Here is a 12,325-nt window from a genome sequence, read left to right as displayed (position 1 = left end):
ATCCCCACTCCAAGTGGTCTCTCATCCAGCTGGCTAGTCTGGACTTGTTAACATCATGGTCTCAAAGGCACAAAGAGTAGCAAGCGAGAGCAAGCACCAGTGCACAAGCACTTCTCAAGTGTCTGCTTGTGTCACATTTGATATTGTCCCATCAGCCAAACCACAGAAGTTCTTCCATGGCCAAGCCCAGAGTCGTTGTGGGAGGGGACCCTCCAGGGTGTGGACATAAGGAGATGTGAGAAAATTGGGGACCATTACCACAGTAATGCATAATAATTATTAATGAATATAACCGCTTTTCCTTTGATAAATCATTTTAAATGCTCATTTGTAAATGTAGTGTATTCTTGAGACTAAGTAATATGATCATGCCACGTCTCTTCTATCGAGTGTGGAGCTGAGTGATGGTTTTTCTAGGAGGAAGCCAAAGGGAGACAGTGTGGCTCTAGATGTAGATACTCTCATGAATGGCTTGGCTGCTCACTGATCTTGTGTGGCTATTATGAAAGGAGCCCCTGGGTTTCCTCAACCTCCCGTTCAAGCTTTATCACAAAAACTGTAGTGTACTAGACTGCACTAGGTTTTGTAGTCAAGCAAAAAGACGGTTAATTGGGAATCCATCACCACCTGAAAGATGAGAGAAACATTTGCATCCTTTCTTAATAACCTTTACGTGATTTATAATTTTACCTAAGAGAAGAAATCCTTATTTAGGCATTATAATAAGGACAAAGGATTCTCTGTAGATACGTTTTATTTGGTCAAGATTTTTAAATCTCCCTGTGGTTGCAGTGAAGAATCCACCATTGTGCTGTAGAGTGGCCAGTGACTGGTAATTTGGGGAGTCAGCCTTTGGCTTTTGCTTGTGAAGATTTTAGAAGTAACACCTTTTACACACCTGAAATAGGCTTTACAACCAGCTTGTGGCTTGAAATACATTACATGAAAATGCAGCTGGACCCTAGGAAGCATGTGTGGGAAAATGAATAGAAGGCTCACTTTGTACATCTTAGAGCTGTACATTTCTCTAGAAGATTGCCTGGTGATAGGAACTCAGCTTCCTTTTTTTCCTCCTAGGATAAAAATTAAAAATGAAAAATCCCTGACATTTTAAAAGTCAGTGACTTGCACCGGTCAGAATGGCCATCATCAAAAAATCTACAAACAGTAAATGCTGGAGAGGGTGTGGAGAAAAGGCAACCCTCTTGCACTGTTGGTGGGAATGTAAATTGATACAGCCACTATGGAGAATAGTATGGAGGTTCCTTAAAAAACTAAAAATAGAAGTACTGTAAGACCCAGCAATCCCACTACTGGGCATATACCCTGAGAAAACCATAATTTAAAAAGAGTCATGTACCAAAGTGTTCATTGCTGCTCTGTTTACAATAGCCAGGACATGGAAGCAACCTGTGTCCATCGACAGGTGAATGGTTAAAGAAGATGTGGCACATATATACAATGGAATATTACTCAGCCATAAAAAGAAACGAAATTGAATTATTTGTAGTGAGGTGGGTGGACCTAGAGTCTGTCATACAGAGTGAAGTAAGTCAGAAAGAGAAAAATACCGTATGCTAACACATATATATGGAATGTAAAAAAAATGGTCATGAAGAACCTAGGGGCAAGACGGGAATAAAGACTCAGACCTACTAGAGAATGGACTTGAGAATACGGGGAGGGGGAAGGGTAAGCTGGGACAAAGTGAGAGGGTGGCATGGACATATTTACACTATGAAACGTAAAATATATAGCTAGTGGGAAGCAGCTGCATAGCACAGGGAGATCAGCTCGGTGCTTTGTGACCACCTAGAGGGGTGGGATAGGGAGGGTGGGAGGGAGGGAGATGCAAGAGGGAAGAGATATGGGGACATATGTATATGCATAACTGATTCACTTTGTTATAAAGCAGAAACTGGCACACCATTGGAAAGCAATTATACTCCAATAAACATGTTTAATAAAATAAAATGATATCATGGAGATAAGTAATTAAAAAAATAGTAATCCATAGGTGTGGTGTGTTTGGTAGGCAAGCCTTCAAAGCATGGTGTCCATGGGCGAAATTTTAAAAGTTGTCCTTAGGAACATTTAGACGTAGGGGAGTCCTATATAATATCCAAAGATTGGACCAGATGCCCCCTTTTGATGGTTTTACTTGTCCTCCCAGCATTAAAGAATCACATTCACCAAAAATTTAGTGCATTGCTATACTTCATAAAGAAGCTGCAAAAAGTAGCTCAGAATCAACTAGCGCTCGAGTGGTTGCTATGTACCAGGCCTATGTGTAGGCACTCCTCAAGTGTGTAAACCTGAGTACCTCCCCATAAAATAAGTAATTCGGATAATCACTAAATGCTATTTTTATACTTTTTTAAAAAGCTAACTGTTGAGGACACATGAGGCATGATTTCTTGGAACCCCCATGATATGAACCATCTATAATTTCTCAGATCGTAAAAGAAAACACATCTTTTTACAGGAAACCTCCCCAGTTTTAAGAGCACATTGAGGAGAGAATTGACAAAAACAGCATGCCCACTCAGATATCTCCCTAGAGTACTATGTCATTAGAAAATGCAGTGGAGGTCCCTTTCTTGCATAACTACTGCATGCTATGGTCTGGCTCAGTCTGAGCAAGCACCAAGGGCAGAGGAGATGTGTTTTCCCTTGGAGAACTTTTCCCTATCCTATGATATATGCACAAAGGGCCATCCATTCACCTACTAGACAGTGGATAAAGCCCTGTATGTGTAAAGAGGAACCTAAATATCCTTTCTTTTCCTGTCGATTAGTTTCAGTTGTTTTGTAATGTCTTCCCATGACACAATCCATCAACTGAGGACAGTTCTTCACCTGTGATTTCAGGGCAACTAGGTGGAACAGAAATCTTAAGCACACAGACTGGGAAGTCATCTCTGAACTGTTTCCTCACTGGCTCCCCTCCCGCAATACCACTAACAATCCAACACTCAAGTTTACCTGGAGCCTTTCCTCACAGCTGGATCATCCTGTCCTCTTCTTCCTGCCAATCAATCCTGCCTGGGCCAATTCCAAATTCTTGGAAATTCTAGCTTGAGAGATTCTCCATTTCCCCCAAACCCACTCACTTGGATGTTATCCTCTGCGCCATATTCTCTCATTTTAAGTCCTGTCTTTTTTTATTCACTTTGGCACCTAATGCCATACTTCCTTACTCTGTGACCTATTTTGTATACACATGACCTGAAGCTTTACAACTAGACTGCCCCTCCCGTAGTGATAGTAGAGCTTCAAATTCTCTACGTTCTGTCTCTCACAAATACCTGAAACAGAATTGTTGCCTGCTGGTTTTTTATTTTTTATTGAAGTATAGTTGATTTACAATTTTGTGTTAGTTTTAGGTGTACAGCAAAGTGATTCAGATACATGTGTGTGTGTGCGTGTGTGCGTATATATTCTTTTTCAGATTATTTTCCCTTATAGGTTATTACAAAATATTGAGTATAGTTCCCTGAGCTATACAGTAGGTCCTTGTTGGTTATCTATTTGCTGCCTGCTGTTTAACAAACCACACATCACTTCTCATTTTGTGTTTAAAAAAATTGCACATAACGTGTTCTAATGGCCACATAAATCCTGTGGAAAGCAGTAGTTTGGAAAAGAAATATACATTTTGCAGACTGTCAAAAGAAAACTGGTGTTTTCCTATGCTGCCACTGTGAAAAGTGTGGCTGTACAGTCTGCCTGGGCAGAGCGTGGCTCCGTAGTTTAGATTACAGTCAAGACTGCAGGCAGCTTTTCCCTGGCTGCATCATGGTTTCTAACCTCATCCATGATTCCTTGCCCACTTATAATGTTAAAGAGCACTAGGAATTTTTCTTTTCAAATACAAACAAAACTTTGACTGTAAACAGTTGTATCCTACTTGTCTCACATGAAAGTCGAATCTTATACAGGAGAGAGGGGGGTGTGTTTGTGTGTGTTATGAACCTAAATTTAGCTCTCTCTAGGATAATCAGTTCAATCCAGGATAAACATTTTTTTATGCTTCTAAATAAACCTACCTGTAGAAGCTCCAATTATGCCCTTTAGCCCCTTGAGGAGAATCCATGTAGGCACTTGCCTTTAGGGAAACTGTCTCTAGGCTGATTTCTTGCCATGATCTCTGTGCCGCTCCAGGTCACACTCAACTTCCTTCCAAACTGCTGTTCATAAAGATGCAGGCTCTTAAGGGTGTCTTCGCTACACCACCATACCCACTCTTGCCACTAAGCCACCATGTACTCCTGGCTGATCACTGCATAGTAGGTATACCTGTACTCCTGAGAGCCTAGCAGATAAAGTCCCCCACACCCAAGCATAACCTTTCCCACCAACCTTACCACTTATGTCTTAAATCCTCTTCTCTACCCACTCCACCCAAGTGTGCATTCACTAAAGTCTAAATGTACCATGAGTCACCCTGCCACTCAGTCTGTACTGCCTCTGCCTGAAGTTCTCCACATTCCTCTGTTTGTTCTATCTGCACATTTCTCAGGATCCACTCAAAAGCTCATTTTTTCACCTCAGTGGTTCCTTCCATCTCTCAAGGCCCACAGGACTATGTGCTCAGCACTCATTTTCCCAAATGGAATGGTGTGATAGAGTGCTTAATGGCCACCAAGTCTTGTCATTTCTGTATATACACCACTTTACAGTGTGACTTTGCAGCTCCTCCCATCAGGAGGTGGAGTCTGTTTCTCTACTCCTTGAATCTGAGCTGTTCTTGTAACTTGCTTTGGCCAATAAATGCAGCATGAGTAACTCTGGGTGACTTCTGAGCCTAGGTCTCAAGAAGTCTTGTAGCTTTCCTCTTCTCCCTGAGAACGCTGAAGCAACCATGTGAAGAAGCCCCAGCTAGTATGCTGGAGGAAGAGAGATGATAAGGAGAGCCCAGTCAACAGCCAACCATCAGGCATGTGAGTGAGGCCATCTTAAATACTCAACCCTAGTCATATTGCCAGATGACCAACTTCATGAGGAACTCTCGGAAAGACTAGCAGAAGAACCACTCAGCTGATTCTAGCCCAAATTGCTGACCCACAGAATTATAAGCACATAAAATGGTTGTTATTTTAAGTCACTAAATTTTGGGGTGATATGTTATGCAGCAATAAATAACTGAAAGAGCAGGTTTTGTACTGCTGTATTCCTGGCATCTAGAGGGCATGTTCATGGTAGGTTGTCAGTAAGAGATTTCTGTGGATCACTGTCATCAAGGTGTCACTCCTCTTTACTTAGTAGACAACCAAGCTTCCTAATCCTCATGTCTCTCCCTGGCTCTCAAACAGTTCAAAGCTTGGGCTCAACACTGTCTTCCAGGATGACTCCTTGCAGTTCTTCTTCACTCCACTGGACCAACATCCATTCATTTGCTCCCTTCACAGCCCTTTGACAGGTCATATCTTTCAGCTGCATGCTGCATCCCTCACTAATTACTTCGTTCACTAACCCTGAGGGGCAACCCATGGACTGCCTCAATGCCATAAAGCTGTTCTCAACTTCCCAACCTTCCACCATCACTCTGAACCCTCACTACCTGCTTCACATGTGCTTACAATTAGGAGAGACCAAGGAGGTTGTCTAGGACAACCTCTTCCAGTTATGAATGAGGAAAGAAAGTCCCAGATAAGAAGTAATAATAATAAATGGCTTATTCAAGGTCACATGATGTCAGTATCAATACCAGAACCCACACGTCATGCAGATTATTACCTAGTAGATTGCTTATTTGTGCTTGGTTTGTGTGTGTGCAACTGTGCCCTGCAGTTTAGACTGTGGTAGTTCTTTGGACAGTGGCATCATATTTTTTACTTCTGCTTTTTCACACTCTTCCTGCTATCTGCAAAGACTGACCAGTAACTACTGGACACGTCAGTAGTCAGTAAATGCTTGTTGATTAATTGACATTTAAAAGGAAATTATGCTTGGAACCGTTCTGTATCTTGTTTTTGGTGGTAATTACAACAAATTACAAATACAGCCATAGGTATTTGTCAGAACTTGAACTGTACATTAAAAAGGGTAAATTATACTGTGTATAAATTTTTAAATTAAGGTATAATTCAAAGCAATTATGCTGAAGAGATCTATTTATTTGTTAAATGTGGCTAAATATATTATTGTGAGAAAAGAAATTCGGCCCTTTGAAAATAAATTTGTATATAATAGGCACTCAGTAATGTTAGTTTCCTTCGTTCTTGTGCACAAATGCTTCATGATTACCTGTCAAGACTGCTAAAGAAAGCATTCCTGCCCTAGGAGATGACTGGATCTCAGATGACTTCTAAGATCCTATGATTGCTTTGAAAGGTAAATAAATGACTATTTTGAAACACATGTGTAAAGTAAAATATAGAAGCGCTACTACACTATTCCAAAGGTGGGCCCCCTAGAACCTTAATTTTACTTCCAAAGACTTAGACTCAGGTATAAAACTACTAACCCTCTGTTAATAGAAATTATTTTAAAACTTAAAAAATAATACAAAAGGACGACCAAATGTCCTTTCATTGTCATTCTGGAGTATTGACTGAGAGGCCCACCCAAGGATTATTTAGTTCCTTAGGGGATTACATCCTTGTTTGGCTTATTATTCACTAATGATTAGGGTCCAGACTTTTTGAAGTGACATGTTAACTTAAAGATTTTTGTCTGGTAGAGATGAAAAAAATTTGTTTGGTAGAAGAAATAATCCCAAAGACTATGGATTAACTGTCCTATAGTGCATTAACCACTTTTCTATCTAATTTAGCTATCTTATTCTAGCATTTTTACTTTCAGTATCTATATATACTGAATCTCTCAAATATTCTTTGAATCAGCCTTACATAATGCTGGGTCCCTCACTAATAAATTAGTCTTCGACATGTGTTCATTCTGTATTTGTATGTGAGTCACGTTCTTAATTTTGAAAATTATATTGTAATTATATATATTATATTATACCCCTAACATCCTACAACATTGTCTGTGGACCATGCCCCATCCTGTACAAAGTCCCTGATATCTACTACTGACTGCTGGTTTTAATGCTGTAAGAGCACCTTGAAATACCTTTGTGATCATGCTGGTACCTGAAGAGGTCTTCTCAGGAAAAAAACTGGATACCTCTGCAGGTGCTCAAGAAAACTGCAGAAGGACTTTCTGGAACTACTCTCACAAAATGAGAAACTGATGTCTTTCCTATCATGTTACTGTTCTATCTGTAAACCGAGAGGATGACATTAAGAACCTTTGTTTTAGAGATCCAGAACAAATAGACTCACACTGGGCCCTTCTTTCCTGTCAAACACTATTCCTATAATTCGCTTTTGCTAGTAATGGCCATAAAATAACTATATTGGAGCAATAAAAATTGATAAACTACCAGCTGCCTCAAAAATCTAATAGCTTTGGCAAAATATACTGCAGCTTGTTGTGATAGAGCCTCCTTTTCCCTAACAAGTTTTATTTTAACACTTGCCTTTTCACACTACTGAATAGTATAATCAAATTAACAAATTCAGCAAATGCTCAGTGAGTTCCAGGCACTAGACACTGCTCAGCCCTGACTACCCTCACCCCCTTCCCCAAACCAGCTCAACTAGTACTCAGTGTCAATCATTGGTTTGCAGTTGTCCAGGATGAAAATGGAGAATAGAGCCCAAATGGAGGGTTGCAATCTGCCCTGTCAGCATCCAAGAGATTTAAAATGGAGTCAAGCAAAAGAATGGATCTCTTTCACATTAATAAAATTTAATGATCTACAACACCACTGAGTATTAAATGCATACAGATTTGAAACACCCTGCGAAACAGGAAGGGTGGGTTAAAACGTGGTTCACAAACAAACTGGTATTTATAAATATTCTGAATCAGCTTGACAACTTTATCGAAAGAGGTATGAAACAAATATCTTCCAATAAACACTCAAACTCAGAAATAATCGAAATATGGTGCTCATTCATACAAAGACCAAAGTGCCAAGTTTCCACGCAGCGTAGGGAATCCTCTGCAAAGCAAGTCTGAACCAAAATTATAAAACACGAAGGAGGAGGGCGTGAAGTGGGTTGAGGACATAGAACAGGAGTAGGAGTAATTTTTTCAACCTACTTTTCCCCTGGTGATTATTAAAACAATTCTGTAATATTTCACAATAGAATGTTTTTGAAAAAATAATCTGTTTGGGCCAGCTTCTGCCTTGGGATGTAGGGAGCTGGAGGTAGTGTTGCTCTTACCCTTACAATTAGCCAAACTAAATTAAAATTTATGATTTTTATTGAGCCCATCAGAGGAGTATTTTACTCAGATATTTGTTGAGAGGAGTATTTGTTCAAGTATTTTGCTTTAATTTAAATTTGGTAGTTTGTGTTCTTGCTGTGGTGGTTTGAGAGTTTTGTTTTTTGTTTTGTTTTGTTTGGCTGCATCTTGCAGCCTATGGGATCTTAGTTCCCCGACCAGGGATTGAACCCACACCGCCTGCATTGGAAGCACAGAGGCTTAACCACTGGACTGCCAGGGAAGTCCGAGAGGTTTTTTTTTTTTTTTTAATATTCTGAATAAAAATCCTTTGTTGGTTATGTGATTTATCAGTAAATATTTTCTCCACATCTGTGGCTTGGTTTTTTATTCTCTTAATGGTGTCATTCACCAAGCAAGATTTTAATTTTGATGAAGTCCAATTTATCATTTTTTAAAAGGACTCATGTCTAAGAACTCTTATATTAACCCTAGATCATGAAGATTTTCTCCTGTGTTTTCTTCTAAAAGTTTTGTAGTTATATGTTTTACATTTAGATACGTGCCTATTTCGAGTTAATCTTTGTACATGATGTGAAGTTTAGGTGGAGATCTGTTTTTTACATATGGATGTCTAATAGTTCCCACACCGTTAGTTCAAAAGACTATCCTTCCTCCTTTAAATTGCTTTTGCACCTGTTTCAAAAATCAGTTGCCTATCTCTCTTTTGTTCCATTGTTCTGTTTTTATCACTTCATCAATACCACTGTCTTGATTACTGTGGCTTTATATTATGCCTTAAAATCAGTGTGTTTCTCCAACCTTATTCTTCTTTTTAAAATTTGTTTTAGCTATTCTAGGTCTTTTGCTGTTCTTTATAAATTTTAGAATCATCTTGTCTATATTTACAAGAAATCCTACTGGCATTTTTGTTTGAATTAGGTTAAATCTAATGATGAATCTGATGACTTTGGGGAGAAATGACATCTTTAATATGCTGAATCTTCCACCACATGAATATAGTATATTTCTCCATTTCTTTAGATTTTCTTTGATTTTTTCATGGAAGCCTCTATGTTTTGTAGTATTCAGCATAGGGATCCTGTACATGTTTTGTTAGATATATACCTGAATGTTTCATTTCTTTGGAGCTGTTGTAAATGATATATTTTTTTAAAGATTCAGTTTCTAGTTGTTCATTGCCACCATACAGAAATATGATTGATTTTTGTATTGACCTTATATCCTGCTTCCTTGCTAAGCTGTTAGTTATAGGACTTACAAAATAGATTTCTCTGATATATTCTAAGCAGTCATGCTGTTTAGGAGTAGGGATACTTTCATTTCTTTCTTTCAATCTGTATACCTTTTATATATTTTTTGTCCCTTTTTGCACAGGCTAAGGCTTCTAGTATGATATTTAATAGAAGTGATGAGAGAGCACACCTTTTTCTTATTTCACCTTTAAGTTCTTTATCAAGTTGAGGAAGTTCCCTTCTATTCCTAGTATGCTGAGAGTTTCTATTATGAATGCATTTTGAATTTTGACAAATGGTTTTGTCCTCATAAACTGATATTATCATTTGGTTTTTCTTTTTTAGATTTAATATGTTGATTACATTGATTGATTTTCAAATATTGAACCTGCTTTTCATTCCTGGGAGAAACCCCACTTGGTTGTAGGGTTTTATATATTGCTGTTAGATTTGCTAATATTTTGTTGAGGGTGTTTGCTTTTATATTCATGAGGGATATTGGTCTATAGTTTGCTTTTTTGTATTATGTTTGTCTGGGTTTGGTATCAGGGCTTCATAAAATGAGTTGGGAAAGATTCTATCCTCTCCTATTTTCTGGAAGAGATCTTGCAGAATTGGTGTTATCTTTTCTTTTTCAATTTTTTTACTTTATATTTAATAATGTATTCAATACTCATATCAATCCTATAAGTACAATACTATTATTTTCCCCTTTTGAACCAATAATGAAACATTCTGAAGCACAGAAATGTTAACAGTTTCCCAAGAGCACAGAATTAGTAAGTGGCTGAGCAGAGATTAAAATTCAGGAAGTCTGACTGTAGTCCCTGTGCCATAACCACTTGCCTATAAAATGGTGTTATCTTTTCTTTAAATGTTTGTTGGAATTTGCCAGTGAAACCATCTGGGCCTGGGCATTTCTTTTAAAAAAGATTTTTAGCTGTGAATTTAATTTCCTTAATAGATGGGTCATTATTCAGGTTACCTGTTTCATCTTCAATGAGTTTTAGTAGTTTGTGGTTTTCGAGCAGTCTGTCCATTTCATTTAAGTTGTCTAACTTATGTGTGTAGAGTTATTCATGGTAGTATCCCCTTATTATCTTTTTATGTCTGCGGGGTCTATAGTGATAATCTCCTCTTCGTTCCTCATATTGGTAATTTGCTCTTTTTTTTCTTTCTCAGTTTTGCTAGAGGTTTATCAATTTTATTGATCTTTTCAAAGGACCAGCTTTTGTTTTCATTTATTTTTCTCTGTTGTTTTTCTGTTTTCAGCTTCATTGATTTCTGCTTTATCTTATTTCCTTTTTCTGCTTGCTTTGGGTTTATTTTGCTCTTTCTCTAGGTTCCTGAGGGGGAAGCGTAGATTACAGTTTACCCTTGAACAACAGGAGTATGAACTGTGCAGGTCCACTTACATGTGGATTATTTTCAATAGTAAATACTACAGTACTACACAATCCACATGGTTGGTTGAATCCACAGATGTGAAACTGCCAATACAGAGGAACTGAGGTTATGGAGGAACCATGGATAGGGAGGGCTGGCAATCAGTTAGATATGGATTTTTGACTATGCAGAGGTTTGGCACCCCTGACCCCTGATTGTTCAAGGGTCACCTGTATTCATATGAGAGATTTTTTCCCCCTAAAATATCACTTACTGCTATGAATTTCCCTCTAAGCCCACAAATTGAGTTATGTTATATTTTCATTTTTCTTTAATTAAAAATATTTTCTAATTTCCCTTAAAAGTTTCTCTTTGATTAATGGGTTATTTAGATATATGATATCCAATAGCCAAGTGTTTGCAGCTTTTCCTCTTATCTCTCTATTGTCGATTTCTATTTTATGTCCTTTATGGTCAGGGAACATATTCTGTATGATTTCAGTTCTTTTATATCTGAGGTTTGTTTTGTGACCCAGGATGTGATCTTTCTTGTTGAAAGAATATATATTCTGTGATTGTTGGATAGAGTGTTCTGTACATATAAGCTAATTCCACTTGGTTGATAATAGTGTTCAGTTCTTACATATTCTTGCTGATTTTCTGTCTGCTAGTTTTATATATTTATTAGAGAGGAATGTTGAAGTCTCTAACTATAATTGTGGATTTTTCTACTTCTAATTTTAGATCTGACAGTTTTTGCTTCACATATTTTGAAGCACTGTTGGTAGGTGTTTACACATTTAGGATTGTTAAGTCTTTGGGGTGAATTAAATAACCCTTTTAGCATTATGACATGTCTCTATATATCCCACTTCATCTTTTCTTTTTAGTTTCATAGACATTTATTCTATTATTGTGTATAGTTGAACAAGCTCTACACACAAAATTATATGGTTTAAGACTTTTTTTTTGAGTGGGAAGAAATTTGGGTCTCAAAACGTTTTGCGAGCCTGCTACATGTTTTCTGGAAATCATTAAGTGGACCTTTCAAGACCCTTGAAGAAAATACGAGAAAAATTGGTTCAAGAAAACCAGCAATTATATTTCATAATTAACCTACCTGTTAAGATAGCAAACCAAGAATTGGAAAGAATTTGGGCAATTCCTCTTCCATATTTCCTATACACTCAAATCCACCCTGGGAAACAGAACATGATGCAAGCAGAATGTGGTGGTATGCCCAGCCACAGCTGGTGGCCTGGCAAGTTTGTGGAATGGTGAGGCTCTTGAGGGTAGGTTGAGCAGGGATGAGAAAAATAACTGTAGACAACACATAAAATTGGAAACCAATTGAACTTGTATTGACACCAACTACATGACTTTTCTCAGTATCCTTATGGGAATGGATAAAGTGGCTTGACCCAAAATAACACTGATTA

The 12,325-nt window shown here is 38.0% G+C and overlaps 1 protein-coding gene across 6 annotated transcripts in view; it reads left to right on the top strand.

Moving 5' to 3' along the window:
• JADE3 (jade family PHD finger 3) overlaps positions 1-12,325 on the top strand; it is a 168,431-nt gene that overhangs the window by 7,053 nt on the left and 149,053 nt on the right. Inside the window, exon 4 of one of the 6 annotated variants that reach the window (XM_081222936.1) lies at positions 6,258-6,336. The exons of the other annotated variants lie outside the window; for them this stretch is intronic. Within the exon in view, the coding sequence (XP_081079062.1) occupies positions 6,321-6,336 (16 nt within the window). The 5' untranslated portion in view covers positions 6,258-6,320. The remainder of the gene's footprint in view (positions 1-6,257; positions 6,337-12,325) is intronic. 6 annotated transcript variants of the gene reach the window in all.

Source organism: Mesoplodon bidens, assembly GCF_964165515.1.
Source record: "Mesoplodon bidens genome assembly, chromosome: X".
Taxonomy (NCBI): domain Eukaryota; kingdom Metazoa; phylum Chordata; class Mammalia; order Artiodactyla; family Ziphiidae; genus Mesoplodon; species Mesoplodon bidens.
Note: the sequence above shows the minus strand (reverse complement) of the source record. Positions and strands in the feature narration are given on the sequence as shown.